The 18470-nt window shown below is 44.0% G+C and overlaps 1 protein-coding gene across 1 annotated transcript in view; it reads left to right on the forward strand.

Annotated features, from left to right (window-relative positions):
• UNC79 (unc-79 homolog, NALCN channel complex subunit) overlaps positions 1 to 5702 on the forward strand; it is a 305852-nt gene extending 300150 nt beyond the window's left edge. The window contains exons 50-51 of the mRNA XM_069737139.1: positions 3653 to 3694; positions 4714 to 5702. Of these exons, the coding sequence (XP_069593240.1) occupies positions 3653 to 3694; positions 4714 to 4914 (243 nt within the window). The 3' untranslated portion in view covers positions 4915 to 5702. The remainder of the gene's footprint in view (positions 1 to 3652; positions 3695 to 4713) is intronic.
• The last annotated feature ends 12768 nt before the right edge of the window (positions 5703 to 18470 follow it).

Genomic DNA, 18470 nt, shown 5'->3' on the forward strand with positions numbered 1-18470 from the left:
CTATCCTGTCGGGCACGTTTCCTTGCCTTTCATCAGGACAAGGTAGTCCTACGTCCTTCTCCCGCGTTTCTTCCAAAGGTGGTCTCATCTTTCCACCTTAACGAGGACATCATCCTTCCCTCCTTTTGTCCGCAGCCTAAACATAGGGTCGAGAAGGCTCTCCATACTCTGGACGTGGTACGGGCTCTCAGGAGGTACATTTCCAGAACGGCACACTTCAGAAAATCGGACGCCCTTTTCGTGCTCCCGGAGGGTCACAGAAAGGGTTAGGCGGCGTCTAAATCCACGATAGCTAGATGGATCCGATCTGCTATCCAGGAATCCTATCGGGTCAGGGGCAGTCCTATCCCGGCGGGGATTAGAGCTCACTCCACTCGGTCGATGGGTGCTTCCTGGGCCATCCGGCACCAGGCATCAGCGGAGCAGGTTTGCAAGGCCGCAACGTGGTCCAGCCTGCATACCTTCACAAAGCATTACAATGTGCATATCCAATCCTCTGCGGACGCGGCCCTTGGCAGGCGTATCCTGCAGGCGGCCGTTGCGCATTGGTAGTCAGATGGTACATGAAGTTACGTGGTTGTATTGTTTCCCTCCCAGGGACTGCTTTGGGACGTCCCATGGTCCTGTGTCCCCCAATGAGGCGAAGGAGAAATAGGGATTTTTGTGTGTACTCACCGTAAAATCCTTTTCTCCGAGCCACTCATTGGGGGACACAGCACCCACCCTGGTAGCCTTACGGCTAGTTATCTTTTTTAGTCTTTGACTGTTGTTTGACATGTTATGTTCCAATGTTTTTTGATATATTGTTCTCATTATCCTACTGCTTTTGCACTTAACTGGGTCTCTGCATGCCAGCATGAGGGTGTATACTGCAGGGGAGGAGCTAACCCTTTTTTGTCTCAGCTTAGTGTCAGCCTCCTAGTGACAGCAGCATAACCCATGGTCCTGTGTCCCCCAATGAGTGGCTCGGAGAAAAGGATTTTACGGTGAGTACACACAAAAATCCCTATATTTCCATTTTTCCATTAGGGTTAGAGTTGGTCTAAAGTTTGGGTTATGGTTAGGGTTGGGGCTAAAGTTAGGATTAGGGTTGGGGCTAAAGTTAGGTTTGGATTACGTTTACGGTTGGGACTAGGGTTAGAGTTTGGATTAGGGTTAGGGTTGGGATTAAGGTTAGGTTTGTGGTTAGGGTTATGGTCAGGGGTGTGTTGGGGTTAGGGTTGGGATTAGGGTAAGGGGTGTGTTGGGGTTAGGGTTGGAGATAGAATTGGGGGGTTTCCACTATTTAGGCACATCAGGGGTCTCCAAACGCGACATGGCGTTCGATCTCAATTCTGTGTTGAAAATGTCAAACGGTGCTCCTTCCCTTCCAAGCTCTGTCGTGCGCCTAAACAGTCGTTTAACCCCACATATGGGGTATCGGCGTACTCAAGACAAATTGGGCATTAACTTTTGTGGTCCAATTTCTCCTGTGACCCTTGTGAAAATAAAAAATTGAGAGCTAAAAAATAATTTTTGTGGCAAAAAAAAATATTTTTTATTTTCACGGCTCTGTGTTATAAACTTTAGTGAAAAACTTGGGTGTTCAAAGTTCTCACAACACATCTAGATAAGTTCCTTAGAGGGTCTAGTTTCCAAAGTGGTGTCATTTGTGGGGGTTTCCACTGTTTAGGCACATCACTAGCTCTACAAACGCAACATGGCGTCCCATCTCAATTCCACCCAGTTCTACATTGAAAAAGTCAAACGGCACTCCTTCCCTTCCGTGCTCTGTCCTGTGCCCAAACAGTTGTTTACCCCCACATATGGGGTATCAGCGTATTCAGGACAAATTTCACAACAACTTTGGGGATCTAATTTCTCCTGTGACCCTTGTGAAAATAAAAATTGGGGGCTTAAAAATAATTTTTGTGGAAAATTTTTTTTATTTTCTCTGCTCTGCGTTATAAACTTTAGTGAAACATTTGGGGGCTCAAAGTGCTCACCACACATCTAGATAAGTTCCTTGGGGGGTCTAGTTTCTGAAGTGGTGTCACGTGTGGGGGTTTCCACTGTTTAGGCACATCAGGGGCTCTACAAACACGACATGGCGTCCGATCTCAATTCCAGCCAATTTTGCATTTAAAAAGTCAAACGGCGCTACTTCCCTTCTGAGCTCTGCCATGTGCCCAAACAGTGGTTTAACCCCACATATGGGGTATCGACGTAGTCAGGAGAAATTGCACAACCACTTTTGTTGTTCATTTTCTCTTTTTACATTTAAAAAATAAAAACGGTTCTGAAATAAAATGTTTGTGAAAAAAGTTAAATGTTCATTTTTTCCTTCCACATTGTTTTAGTTCCTGTGAAGCATGTAAAGGGTTAATTAACTTCTTGAACGTGTTTTGAGGGGTGCAGTTTTTAGAATGGTGTCACACTTGGTTATTTTCTATCATATAGACCCCTCAAAGTGACTTCAAATGTGATGTGGTCCCTAAAAAAAATGGTGTTGGAAAAATGAGAAATTGCTGGTCAACTTTTAACCCTTATAACTCCCTAACAAAAAAAAATGTGGTCTCCAAGATTGTGCTGATGTAAAGTAGACATGTGGGAAATGTTATTTATTAGGATTTTTTTCTGACCTATCTATCTGATTTATGGGCATAAAAATTCAAAGTTTGAAAATTGCAAAATTTTTCAAATTTTCGCCATATTTCCATTTTTTTCATAAATAAACACAAGTTATATCAAAGAAGTTTTACCACTAATATGAAGTACAATATGTCATGAAAAGCGTTCCAGAGTTATAACCTCGTAAAGTGACAGTGGTCAGAATTGTAAAAATTGGCCTGGTCATTAAGCTGTAAATTGGCTCTGTCACTAAGGGGTTAATTCATAGAGCTGCCATGATACAAGGTGCACCATGAACACCCCTAAACCTAAGGCACTTGGTCTCCTGTTCCTGGCACACCCGGTGTCTGTGAATGCTGCCCTAACCACCATATATGAGGATGTAGAGGTATGACATACAAAACAAGCAGCCCCAGCACCATCTAACCTCCCTATCAAACATTTTTATTCATGTAAAGCCAGAATCTGTAGTCTGAGGCAGGGAGTATGATGTAACAATGCACGAAATCTAATTACCCTGAAAGCTTTTTGTGTTCTGTGACATGATATATAGGAAGCCGTGCCGCTTTTCCAGAGCGGAGCACGAGGTGACTCATCACAGATAGTCAATACCAATTATCCCCGGCCTCCAGATTTAGAGGTGTAATTGCAGACCTTGATAATGTTAAAAGGACGTAATTGCATTCATATTCTGGATCCGAAACGCAGCGGCCAGGGTCTAATTAAGCAATAGACGTTCATTCGCCCTGCGTGGTGCCTCAGCAGAATCCAAATGAAGTGAATGGGGCAGATAACAGAGGGAAATAACCAGGCACGTCAGACTGTACCCCCGTGTGCCCCTGGATCATGTGTATTAGGAATTGGCCAAACCCATAGCCCATGCCTCGGTGCCATGGTCCCCATTTCACACTCTTGTCTTCACGTTACTTCTGCTCCCGCTTATCTCCAGCTAAAACGATCAGGTTTATCTCCCACTGCTTGGATCTAATTTTTTTGCAGCGTGTATACATTTTTTAGTAAGTTTTTGCATCTTTTTCTGCAGTTGATACCAATGTGGTTACCGATGATCCAGTCAAATATAAAGGTGAGTGATCTCTGCTTCTGACTTTCTTGTCACTATTCACATACATACACGTTTAGTTATAGAAACTTGATTCCAGCTCACCCAGTTGGTCTATGCTCATCCACCTGGGGCTCAGACACCGGCCTCACCCTGGCCTCACATCAAGGATAATAGAAAAAATTAGATCCGGCTCAACAGGACTGGATTTTCCTTTTCTTTTTATTTTTCAAAAGAAAATATGGTGCATACAAAAGAAAAATTTGCATGGTCGACATAATCCAGACGACGCGTTTCGACTGCACTAGGCAGTCTTACTCATGACTCAATTTATATGCACCATATTTTCTTTTGAAAAAGAAAAGGAAAATCCAGTCCTGTTGCGCCGGACTCCAATTTTTTTCTATGTTACACGTTTAGTATGAGGTTGCAGAGCGGCCGTTCGTCACCAAGAGCAACTTTAGATTCTACCCACTTTCCCCCATGGATGTTATGCAATAGATGAGATATATTGGGGACTACAGATAATACCCTCATGTACCCCCAATCCAGACCTGCACAGAATTCTTAGTGAAGCAGTTTCTGAGAATTCAACACAGGACCCTTTCTTATTTAATTCTCTTGGCAGGGCCGAAAATAGAAGGGCGAGTGCCCCATTGAGGCATAAAGGTTTGATTGGGTTTAAAAGCCCCTTCTTCCTATGCCTTGTAGCAAAGTAGTGGTCTGCTTTCTCTGTACAGCAGAGGTCCCCAACCGGTGCTCCTTTAACAGCTGAAAAATTATAGTTCGCCGCAAGCAAGGCATTCTGAAAGTTGTAGTTTTACAACAGTTGGAAAGGCACACGTTGGAAGCCATGGTGAAAATCTATACAGAAGTAGGACTTCTTACAGCCAAGGGTCTGCCATTCCTATCCAGTGTAGACAATGGTCTGTGAGCTTCCATTTGCTGACAGCAAGCAGAGATCAGTATGTTTTCAGTCTAGGATTAGACGAGCTTCTGATTCTCTGTAGATATATACGCTAATATATGTCTCTTCTGAACAGCATTTATCAGCCGGGCTGCAGCTGCGCCTGCAGGCGATACAGAACAATGCCAACCAGCAGAACCTGCGGATGTTACAAGGATCTGCCCAGTTCAGCCACAACTCGGGGGTCCTGAAGAAATGGCTGCAATGCACACAGTTCAAAATGGCGCAGGTGGAGATTCAATCGTCGGAAGCTGCATCACAGTTCTATCCCCTTTAATGTGCAGACACCCGGGCTTGGGGCTGCCGATCCTGGGGGTCACAAGTTCAGGGGTCAAATATTCAGGAGCATGCCATAAAGCAGAGTGGGATAGTATGAATAGGTGTTAGGACAGGTGAGGAATGGAGTGGCACGTGCTCGGCCCTCAGTAGGTGTCATACACTTATTAGGTGGCAGAGGAGGTGTGGGCGCCTCCGCTGTGTAGATTTGGGGTGCACAGCCATGGACGGGCAGCACTCTGCAGTCTGATGATACATACCAAAGATGCACGGAGTCATCTCATCTGTAAAGGACACATTGGAGCGGATGGAGTCATGGCCGTACCTGCTTTACCCGATCCATCACCACTGTGGTGCCGTTGTTATTATCAAGAAGGTTAAAGACTGCTGACAGAATGATCCTGATTGTCTGTATGTGCATGATCTGCACCATTATCAACCCGAGCACGAGAGGCTGCTGAAAACCCAGCATGTGATTGTAATTAGGCTTGCAAAAGGACTCACACCCCCTCCATTATCGACCACCATGTTCAATATAATCTATTTCACATGACATTATACATCTTGTCAGTATTGGGTTACATTCAGGTTGTACTTCAGAGCTGCACTCGCTATTCTTCTGTTGTACTCCACCAGCAGAATAATAAGTGCAGCTCTGCGGTGTAGTACAGGTTGTAAAACAGGACCAGTACAGGATAAGTAATGTAATGTATGTTCATAGTGACTCCACCAGCAGAATAGTGAGTGCAGCTCTGGAGTATAATACAGGATGTAACTCAGGATCAGTAATGTAATGTATGTTCACAGTGACTCCACCAGCAGAATAGTGAGTGCAGCTCTGGGGTATAATACAGGATGTAACTCAGGATAAGTAATGTAATGTATGTACACAGTGACTGCACCAGCAGTATAGTGAGTGCAGCTCTGGAGTATAGTACAGGATGTAACTCAGGATCAGTAATGTAATGTATGTTCACAGTGACTCCACCAGCAGAATAGTGAGTGCAGCTCTGAGGTATAATACAGGATGTAACTCAGGATCAGTAATGTAATGTATGTTCACAGTGACTCCACCAGCAGAATAGTGAGTGCAGCTCTGGGGTATAATACAGGATGTAACTCAGGATCAGTAATGTAATGTATGTACACAGTGACTGCACCAGCAGAATAGTGAGTGCAGCTCTGGCGTATAATACAGGATGTAACTCAGGATCAGTAATGTAATGTATGTTCACAGTGACTCCACCAGCAGAATAGTGAGTGCAGCTCTGGAGTATAGTACAGGATGTAACTCAGGATCAGTAATGTAATGTATGTTCACAGTGACTCCACCAGCAGAATAGTGAGTGCAGCTCTGAGGTATAATACAGGATGTAACTCAGGATCAGTAATGTAATGTATGTTCACAGTGACTCCACCAGCAGAATAGTGAGTGCAGCTCTGGGGTATAATACAGGATGTAACTCAGGATCAGTAATGTAATGTATGTACACAGTGACTGCACCAGCAGAATAGTGAGTGCAGCTCTGGCGTATAATACAGGATGTAACTCAGGATCAGTAATGTAATGTATGTTCACAGTGACTCCACCAGCAGAATAGTGAGTGCAGCTCTGGAGTATAGTACACGATGTAACTCAGGATCAGTAATGTAATGTATGTTCACAGTGACTCCACCAGCAGAATAGTGAGTGCAGCTCTGAGGTATAATACAGGATGTAACACAGGATCAGTAATGTAATGTATGTACACAGTGACTGCGCCAGCAGAATAGTGAGTGCAGCTCTGGCGTATAATACAGGATCAGTACAGGATCAGTAATGTAATGTATGTACACAGTGACTGCACCATCAGAATAGTGAGTGCAGCTCTGGAGTATAATACAGGATATAACTCAGGATCAGTACTGTAATGTATGTACACAGTGACTGCACCAGCAGAATAGTGATTGCAGCTCTGGCGTATAATACAGGATCAGTAATGTAATGTATGTACACAGTGACTGCACCAGCAGAATAGTGAGTGTAGATCTGGAGTATAATACAGGATGTAACTCAGGATCAGTAATGTAATGTACAGTATGTACACAGTGACTGCACCAGCAGAATAGTGAGTTCAGCTCTGGAGTATAATACTGGATGTGTAATGTAATGTATGTGCACAGTAACTATGCTGGATGTGTTGGATAGTTTTATATGTAACCTGTAACAACATGGTACCCAGTGATGGACACATTGCCTTTAATTCCGCACTGATACATTGCAGCTTTGGCTGTCTGCGGAGCAGTCATACTGATGGATTCATGTCACTCGCTGACCTGTGCATCTTTTATCAATCCTAATTGATGTCCTGTGGATAAATCCAGAACATGGAGTACGGAGGAGGTGACAGATCAGAGAGCTGATACAGGGTGACTCCGGTTATAAATCATGGTGGTAAAATGTGCTCAGAATAAGAATTAGCGTTGTGTTGTAACCACAACCACAGTGCAGATCTTAGAACCGATAGAGAACAAATCGCAGATAGAAAGTGATCAGATTCGGGCTCACCACGTTGTTCTGAATACTTTATGGCTGCGGCCATCTTTTCACAGATGTCAACGCTGGTGTCACGGTTCCGTCTTTTCCCAGAAACAGATATAAAAAGTTCTTATTGATAGGACTTGGCGCCATATTGTGTCCTGTGGTAAATTGCAGCAGCTTTGTACATATAGCTGTATATACAATGCACTGCGCAGCGTATACATACCTGTATCTTATACACTATTTCTATACCTAATTTTCTATTGATACAAATGTAAATGATCCTGGGATTTCTCCCATGTTTATTTTTCAAATATTTTTTTTTGCCAAAATTGAGATAAAAAACCATTGAAATGCTAATCCAATAATACATTATTAAGGCTCTTAACCCATAGCGCAAAGGTAAAACCAATACAAGCAAACAATGGACTGCTAATGATTTCTGTTTTTTATCATGGCCAGTGTGAGATTTTTCCGGGGACCTCTTATATTACATGTGTATAATGTATGCAGGCAGAGCGGACCTCTCTTTATTCAGAATGACCTACGGTACTTAATGGAAAGGGTTACCCCATAAAGTGACAGGAGTAATGGTGTAAATGCCCCCTAATATGTTATCTTCTATATTGTAGAGGTTGTAATAAGCCTATAATGACATGAGATGATCGTATATCTGTCATAGGATTGTTGATGATATTTCCTGACTAAGCTGAGGCCACACGGTGACTTACGTTGCACAATTCCCAGTCCTATCTTGTGACAAGGTAAGTTTTAGTTTAGGAAGTGAAGTTTTAAGGTGTGAAAAATCCTAATATATACCTGTAGTAACCCAGATTCAGTAAAGCTGCACCAGATAGGAATTGGTCAGTTTCCTTGTGAGCCAGCCGTGAATTCGGCACCATTAAAGTGCACTTAGAATTCCTGTAGAAGTACTGTGATCAAAGTTTTATTTTGCTGTGTTTTTGTGGGTTTTTTTGTATTTGATGAAGGACCCAATTAAAAAAAACTATTTGTAGGTGCCCCAGGGGCTTGTATTTGTTTGATCCAATATTGACGCGTTACAAGAGGCTCATTTTGTGTTGGTTTGCGCTACACACGAGGGACTAAAGACTGCTCCATAAGTAAAGACTACAGAGATAATCCTGAACCAAGGGCTGAACTGCACCTTCAAAGGACACTGGGCGGGTCAATTATCAGTGCCCTTACAGTATGGCCACAGTGACAGATGCCTCACAGGGTGATCTCTGCCTAGTTATCCCCATCATGTCTGTTTTTTTGGGTTTTTTTTTTGGGGGGGGGGGGGGGGGGCGGGGGGGGAGGGGTTGCCAGCAAAAGAGAAAAAAAAATCAAGGTCCTAACAAATTCTTTACTTTTTTTGATACATTTTATTTTATGTCAATGACTGTAATAATGAAAAGTTATTATATGTGATTTACTGATAAACATGTGTTAAATGAAATAAATCCAGATTATTTATTACAGAGAAATGTCCTGTGTATATTATAAAAACGAGTGCTCAAATGCTGCATGCAAAGGGGTCACAAATGCCAACATGCCCATACATTACCTGTCAACACATTTATGGGGCTATAGTGACCCAACAAAAATTACTAGCCTAGAAATGCCCCCCAAAACAGTAGCATGAACATAGTGTCCACGAAGTATTAGCCATAGTGTTCCCATTATCAGTGCCATTCAGGTATTGATGGCATAATGAGTGCCACCTGGATAGTGGTCTCTTGATAAGTATCATCCAGAGAGTGTACTTATAATCTGTGGCATGTACTCAGTGTTTCCGTAATCCCTGCCATCAAGAGTGTCCCCATAATTAGTGCCATATAGACAGTGTTCCCATAATCCGTGCCATCAAGAGTGTCCCCATAATTGGTGCCATATAGACAGTGTTCCCATAATCCGTGCCATCAAGAGTGTCCCCATAATTAGTGCCATATAGACAGTGTTCCCATAATTCGTGCCATTAAGAGTGTCCCCATAATTAGTGCCATATAGACAGTGTTCCCATAATCCGTGCCATCAAGAGTGTCCCCATAATTAGTGCCATATAGACAGTGTTCCCATAATTCGTGCCATTAAGAGTGTCCCCATAATTAGTGCCATATAGACAGTGTTCCCATAATCCGTGCCATCAAGAGTGTCCCCATAATTAGTGCCATATAGACAGTGTTCCCATAATCAGTGCCATCAAGTGTGTCCCCATAATTAGTGCCATATAGAGATTGGTTCCATAATATATGCCATCAAGTGTCCCCATAATTAGTGCCATATAGACAGTGTTCCCATAATCAGTCCCATCAAGAGTGTCCCCATAGTTGGTGCCATATAGAGAGCGTTCCCATAATCAGTGCCATCAAGAGTGTCCCCATAATTGGTGCCATATAGAGAGTGTCAACACCACCAAACAGAAAACTACCCCTAAAACATTAATCTTTATTAATAACCACTAATTAGGGTGCCAACCTCCGCTGACAGGAAGGTTATCAGACTTTAGGGCCTATTAGGGACAGGGAAGCTATATTATATATTGTATATTATTTTTTCATTTTTATCACTTTTTTTTTATTATTTTCATTTTTTTTTCTGGTATATTCCTCCCGATTCGGGCCGTTGCCCAGATTCCCGGGCTGAGAATCCCTGGTGGGATGTTTTTAATCTATTTTTGATTGTTGGTATTACCTGTGGTTATTAGTAAAGATTAATGTTTTAGGGGTAGTTTTCTGTTTGACGGTGTTGCTAGTATACTCCCCTTTGTGATTTGGTTGGACATATAGAGAGTGTCCCCATAATTGGTGCCATATAGAGAGCGTTCCCATAATCCGTGCCATCAAGAGTGTCCCCATAATTAGTGCCATATAGAGAGTGGTTCCATAATAAGTGCCATCAAGAGTGTCCCCATAATTAGTGCCATATAGAGAGTGTTCCCATAATCAGTGCCATCAAGAGTGTCCCCATAATTAGTGCCATATAGAGTGTTCCCTTAATCAGTGCCATCAAGAGTGTCCCCATAGTTAGTGCCATATAGAGAGTGTTCCCATAGTCAGTTCCATTCACAGAGCTTTTCCATAATCAGTTGCATCCAGGTAGTGACCTCATAATAAGTGCCATCCACAGTGTTCCCAAAATTAGTGTCATGCAGTCTTGCCATAACCGGTGCCATGCTGATTTTGTTCCCATAATTGGTTCTGTCCAAATAGTATCCCCATAATCCGTATCAGAAAAGACAGTACTCATTCACAAAGCCAGTCCGGTCCCCCATCATCACTAACTCAGTGATAATGTTGTTATATTATCAGTTCCCATATTCTGTATCAGCCCAATAGTGTCCTGATAGACAAAATAAGTTAGAATACCACCATACAAGCAATATTGGACAAAATGCCTTAGCAAACAGTGCCGCAGAGTATGTCTCAATAATCTGTGTCCACAGGGCCGCATTTAGAGTTTATGCTACCCTAGGCACTTTTCGTGCTGCCTCCCCCATTGGTGAGTATGACTAATGAAGACACTGTCGGCAGTGACTTAGATTACTTTCACATCAGCGATTTTTACCATTTGCGGCAGATTCGGCAGTTTTTCTGCATCTGCCACGTAACACATCACTTACGGCAACACTGCTTTCGGCCTCATTCATTCCCTGTGGGACTTGCGGACATGTGCGGCACGTGCGGTTTTGCCGTGATCCGGTAAATGCGGTACTTGCAGCAACGGAAAAAAATGCTGCTAGCAGTTTTTTTTTTGTCTCATCGTAAGTGCAAAACCGCAAGTGCTGCACATGTTCGCAAGTCCCATAGGGAGCTGCCTGTCTCGCCGTCTTCCTCTTTTGACACAGCAGTGTGGTGGACAAGAGAGCATTAACTGGTTAACCACAAGAAGTATGGTGTCTGTGTACTAACTGAACTATATACTCTCCCCATACCATGTCCAGCAGACACTGTAGGATTACTATATGGACTTTATCATTCTATTACTGATACTGTATAATAGCCACATATGATGCTCCATACTGTATAATGGCCACACAGTGCTCCATACTGTATAAAGGCAACACATGATGCTCCATACTGTATAATGGCCACACATGATGCTCAATACTGTATAATAGCCACACATGATGCTCCATACTATATAATGACCACACATCATGCTCCATACTGTATAATGGCCACACAGAGCTCCATACCGTATAAAGGCAAAACATGATGCTCCATACTGTATAATGGCCACACATGATGCTCAATACTGTATAATATCAACACATGATGCTACATACTGTATAATGGCCACACATGATGCTCCATACTGTATAATGGCCACACAGTGCTCCATACTGTATAATGGCCAGTGCCACACATGATTCTCAATACTGTATAATGACCACACATGATGCTCCATACTGTATAATGGCCACACAGTGCTCCATACTGTATAATGGCCACACAGTGGTCCATACTGTATAATGGCCAGTGCCACACATGATGCTCAATACTGTATAATGACCACACATGATGCTCCATACTGTATAATGGCCACACATGATGCTCAATACTGTATAATAGCCACACATGATGCTCCATACTATATAATGACCACACATGATGCTCCATACTGTATAATGGCCACACAGTGCTCCATACCGTATAACGGCAAAACATGATGCTCCATACTGTATAATGGCCACACATGATGCTCAATACTGTATAATAGCAACACATGATGCTCAATACTGTATAATAGCAACACATGATGCTCAATACTGTATAATAGCAACACATGATGCTCAATACTGTATAATGACCACACATGATGCTACATACTGTATAATGGCCACACATGATGCTCCATACTGTATAATGGCCACACAGTGCTCCATACTGTATAATGGCCAGTGCCACACATGATGCTCAATACTGTATAATGACCACACATGATGCTGCATACTGTATAATGGCCACACATGATGCTCAATACTGTATAATGGCCCCACATGATGCTCCACACTGTATAATAGCCACGCATAATGCTCAATACTATATTATAGCTACACATGATGCTCAATACTGTATAATAGCCACACATGATGCTCAATACCTTATAATGACCACACATGATGCTCCATACTGTATAATGGCCACACATGATGCTCCATACTGTATAATGACCACACATGATGCTCCATACTGTATAATGGCAACACAGTGCTCCATACTGTATAATGGCCACACATGATGCTCCATACTGAACAACGGCCACATATGATGCTCCATGCATACTGTATAATGGCCCACCCCCCCTCCCATCCTGTATGCATGGCTCATCTCCCCCCGTATGCATGGCTCGTCGGCTCCCTGCTCCCATCATGCATGGCTCATCTCTCACCCCTCCCATCCTGTATGCATGGCTCATCTCCCCCTCCTCCCTGTATGCATGGCTCATCTCCCCCCCCCCCCCCAACCTGTATGCATGGCTCATCTCCCCCTCTCCCTGTATGCATGGTTCATCTCCCCCTCCTCCCTGTATGCATGGCTCATCGGCTCCACGCTCCCATCATTCATGGCTCATCTCTCCCAACTCCCCCCTCCTGTATGCATGGCTCATCTCCCCCTCTCCCTGTATGCATGGTTCATCTCCCCCTCCTCCCTGTATGCATGGCTCATCGGCTCCCCGCTCCCATCATTCATGGCTCATCTCTCCCAACTCCCCCCTCCTGTATGCATGGCTCATCTCCCACCTCCTGTATGCATGGGTGGCTCATCTCCCCCTCCCTGTATGCATGGGTGGCTCAGTCATCTCCCCCACCTGTATGCGTGGCTCATCTCCCCCTCCCTGTATGCATGGGTGGCTCTGGCTCATCTCCCCCCCTGTATGCATGGCTCATCAGCTCCCATCTTGCAGGGCTCATCTCTCCCCCTGGCCCCCCTTCATATATGGCTCATCTGCTCCCCGCCGCTCCCATCTTCCAGGGCTCATCTCTCCCCCCTGGCCCCCTCCATGCATGGCTCATCTGCTCCCCGCTGCTCTCATCTTGCAGGGCTCATCTCTCCCCCCTGGCCCCCCTCCATGCATGGCTCATCTGCTCCCCGCTGCTCCCATCTTGCAGGGATCATCTCTCCCCCCTGGCCCCCTCCATGCATGGCTCATCTGCTCCCCGCTGCTCCCATCTTGCAGGGCTCATCTCTCCCCCCTGGCCCCCTCCATGCATGGCTCATCTGCTCCCCGCTGCTCTCATCTTGCAGGGCTCATCTCTCCCCCCTGGCCCCCCTCCATGCAAGGCTCATCTGCTCCCATCTTGCAGGGCTCATCTGGCCCCCCTCCATGCATGGCTCATCGGCTCCCCGCTGCTCCCATCTTGCAGGGCTCATCTCTCCTCCTTGGCCCCCTCCATGCATGGCTCATCGGCTCCCCGCCGCTCCCATCTTGTATGGCACGGCTCCCCGTCCTCCTTCTGCCTGCGTGAGCGGTCACGTGGTACCGCTCAATAAGGTCATGAATATGCGTCCATATTCATCACCTTAATGAGCGGTACCACGTGACCGTTCACACAGCACTAGCTGCCGTCGCTGAGACCAGACCAGGCATCGCTGGAGTAGGTGAGTAGGACTCATACAGTATGATTCTTACTGTATGGTGTCTTGAGGGAGGCAAGGGGGAGGGGGCTGGGGGGGGCAGGGTTTAAGGTGACGCCGGCCCGGACTTTATAAAAAAACAAAAAACCTTGCTCAGGTGCTGCCCCCCACGCATTGTGCCACCCTAGGCACCTGCCCTCAAGTGCCTAGTGGCAAATACGACCCTGTGTGTCCAACAGAATGCCCCCATAATTATCATCATACAAAGACCGCCATAAACTCCGTCTGTCAGTGTCTCCATAAACAGTGCCTATAGTAGTATAGTATCATTGCCAGACAGAAATTGCCCTTATAATTAGTGTCATCCAGACAGTGAGCCGCGTGAGCTCTATAAACAGTTCCAGAGTCTTTATAAATATTGACAGCCAGAGTGAGCCGCTATAATCTGAGCCATGCAGAGTGAGCCGTTATAATCTGAGCCGTACAGAGCAATCCGCTATAATCTAAGCCAAAGAGAGCGAGACGCTATAATCTGAGCCATACAGAGCAAGCCGCTATAATCTGAGCCATACAGAACGAGTTGCTATAATCTGAGCCATAGAGAGCGAGCCGCTATAATCTGAGCCATGTAGAGCGAGCTGCTATAATCTGAGCCTTACAGAGTGAGCCACTATAATCTGAGCCATACAGAGCGAGTCACTATAATCTGAGCCATACAGAGTGAGCCGCTATAATCTGAGCCATACAGAGCAAGCCGCTATAATCTGAGCCATACAGAGCGAGCCGCGATAATCTGATCCATACAGAGGGAGCCGCTATAATCTGAGCCATACAGAGCAAGCCACTATAATCTGAGCCTTACAGAATGCCCATGTAAACCTTGACAACAGAGCCCCCCATAAGCAGTACCATCTAGTGTCCCGATAAACATTGGCAGCCAAAGATAGTCTCCATATTTAGTAACATCCCGAGAGTCTTCCCCCATATACAGTGTCATAGCCACCTCTATTTAAATAAAGTAAACCCTCATGGCTTTGTAGGGGACGTGTCTTTCTGGGTGGAGTTTGGCAGATTTCTTTCGGGACGCTCCAAGGCAATCATAGAGGGTTACAAAATAATTTATCCACCCCTACCCCTGCGTCCAGGCATCAATGTCGCCTGCAAATTGGCTGCATAATGTCAGACTCCACCATGATGGCTGTGTTACCATGAATCCCTTTCACTCATCTGTTGAGCCTCCATCCCTGTGATTGTTCCAAGATGTCACATTTACATAAATCTACATTATTTACAATCTCTGAGACATTCAGAAAATCCAGCTGACCACACGTGTTTCTCAGAATGAGGCGCAGAGGAACCATAAAACTTACTGTCCTGGAAAAAGTGCTAAGGAACAACTCCTTGATTTTATAGCCCGAACCCTTAGTTCTACTGAGCCATAAATCTGCTAGATGAAGATTTTATGGCCCGAAGACGTATTTTATGAGAGTCGTAAACAAGTGCATAAAAGAAGAGCGAGGCAAAACAGATGATCGGTTAATATATTTATTGTGTATTGAATGAGGCATGCATGAGACAATGCAAGACTGATGTCTGAAGATCCACATGGAACACTCCGTGCTGGGTGCATGATCCATGAAGGCTGAGCTGAATATCTAATCCATGGATCCTTCCTATAGATAGAAGCCAAAAGTGGACTCATGGATGTGAGTCTTCTTATCTTGGGTCCCCATACGTGGCCTAAAAAGATCTTTGGCCCTATTCATCTCAGCATTTGTGGTCCTATCACCCATGAGGGTTAGAATTGGAGGTTGCTTAGGCCAACAATTAGTGCTAGTGATCCGTCATATTTTGGAATCACCTTGCTATTCTGGTTTAGGGGTGGTCACCTTTTTTGGCCTTGTCCGTAACCATGGTCATTCTTTGTGTGTTGCATCAAGAAGAAATTTGAAACTATTCAGGGGCCTTCAGTAGGTCTGTTTCCAATGGCCATCTAACCTCATTACGCGGTAGAGGACCAATGGTGACAGAAGAAGACAGGGATTATATCTCATTATGTTAAAATAGGCTCATCAAACGTGATAGCCCTGTTCTTTGGTAATAAAGGTCAGGTCAATGTGACTTTGTCCCTCTACTTGTGTTCCTCAAACCAGATTTATGGACAGCTTCCTGACATTGGTATGAAGATACTTAACACACTAACTCAGGGCCACTTTCTAGAGCTCTGCATTGAGCCCAACGGTTTTACTGTTTTACATGGATCTCAAGGTCATCTTCTTGAATGTTCCATCTCTGTAAAGTTTCCATTGAGTCGATTACTGCGCACAAGGACGTGAACAGACGCTTGCGGTGATACAAGACACGGAAACTCTCTGGAGGTGACAAAAACATTGTATCTGATGACTAACATGGATTAATCAATTAGAGTCAGACAAAAATTGATTGAAGCTCCAGAAAGAATCTTCTCAAAGAGCGAAAAGCCATCATTTATTCATAGAATCGCCCCAGGGGGTTATAGGACAAATTTACACTTAAACTTCCAAAGACCTGTAGGAAAACACATCAACTGGACTCCCATTAGTCAAAAGACCATCATCCTAGATTCTACAGGTAGGTCTAGAAGTATTTTGACAGATACCGAATCTTTGTGATTTCAGCTCTGCAGGCCGCTATTTTGGATTTAAAGTGAAACAACTAAGATGCAAAGGAAGTGGAGACTTCCAGGTTTAAGTAAAGGGGTTAAACAAAAATATCCAGTAAAACGTTTAGGAAATGCAACCATTTTTCTATGCATATTTAATTTCCCAGAAAAGCATACATGGCGTAAGTGTCCTCACTCTGACATGCCAGGCCTGGCTTGTCACTCTCCACAAGGAGAAACCTTACCCCTTATATCCCAGTCTTAAGCCTTTCTCCTAACCAAATCTGATCTAATACTGTGCAGCGCCCAAAAACACCATGTCTGCAAATAGAGACTCTGGTTTGACTTCTATCCTAAGTTATGTGCAAGGCTCTTTAAAGGGTTAATATTGACTTTCAGTATTGCTACTTCCAATAGGTGGCACTAGAGTTCTAGTGCTCTTCCTCTCTGAAGAGGCAATTTGCGTATTTAATAAAAATAATCTTTATTTTTATATAGCGCTAACATATTCTGCAGCGCTTTACAGTTTGCACACATTATGATCACTGTCTCCGATGGGACTCACAATCTAAAATCCCTTGGAAACTATTTTTGTACAAAGCCTTCTAATTAGAAGGATTAGAAAAGTAGAACACTCTCACAGCGAACTGTCTTCCAGAATGAACAAAGACAGAAACTCAAACTCTCATTTTTATTAGATCAAGGTTAAACACACATACCTCCCCTTGGTGAGCTCATAGGGGGGGGGGGGGGGGGGGGCTGGCTGGTTGGGGGATGTGCTAGTTCTGTTAGAATTTTATGAGATCATTAACTTTCAGGATATCTTCACCCCTGGAGATCCCAGATGGTAGATATTGTCATATTTCTTATCGCGATTTTACTTGTCTATAGATATGAAACATGGCATGGATAGCACCATCCATCAGGCCTGATGTTAAGTTGGAGGGGTTAGAATGACCTTATGGTTATGTCAGTGAATGCATTATGTTAATATCTTCACTAACACAGAAAATATATCTCCCATAAATATTGATTCACTGCAAACTCCAATATTTATCTCGGACCACTGGCTCCAAAAAGTTAAACACTCTCGGAACAATACTTTGAACAGAAGAAGCTCCTGTAGTACTCCTCCTCTGGTCACTGCAGGAGGCCCCTACTTCAATGGAGGTGGAAATGTCAGTTCCCTGATTAGTTTTCTCTCTTCCCTATCTATAATTAACCTTCACTCTTCCCTAGCTATAATTAATTCTGTATGTTCAATGCGTGGGTGATATTTCCCCTCTCCGGAGATGTTTTATGGATTTTAATTTTTCTCTATGACACTTAACTTGTGTTAGCCAGCGCTAATGTGAACAAGGGCAGAGCAGGACAGGGACCCAACTGGTCAGACACCTGTCCATGGGAAGCTATATAGATGAAATGCCTAGCTCAGAAAGGGGAGCCACACCCCTGTTTGTTCAAGAAACTAGAGCAAATCCAAATCCATTTCACAGATAAAACCCAAGAAAAAAGCAAAATGAGCATATACCTTATAGTAAATAAATAGTAATAGTACATACAAATAACATAAAGTGCTTAGTTATCCCTATTTTGATCAAAAAAGTGTGAAATTCATCCCACCGTCACAAGGCGTACCCATTGGGATGGTCCTATTCTGTTTCTAGTATTAAAACCTTTTGTTTTGCTGCTGATTTCAGTTCTCGCTTGTTTGTGGCTCTTTCTGTTTTCAGTTTTGCCTTCAGCCTGTGAAATGCAGCTCTATGGGCTGAAAACTGGTGAGGACTTGGCCATTGCAGAATATTCCACTTCTT

This window comes from Ranitomeya imitator, chromosome 1 (assembly GCF_032444005.1).
Source record: "Ranitomeya imitator isolate aRanImi1 chromosome 1, aRanImi1.pri, whole genome shotgun sequence".
Classification (NCBI taxonomy): domain Eukaryota; kingdom Metazoa; phylum Chordata; class Amphibia; order Anura; family Dendrobatidae; genus Ranitomeya; species Ranitomeya imitator.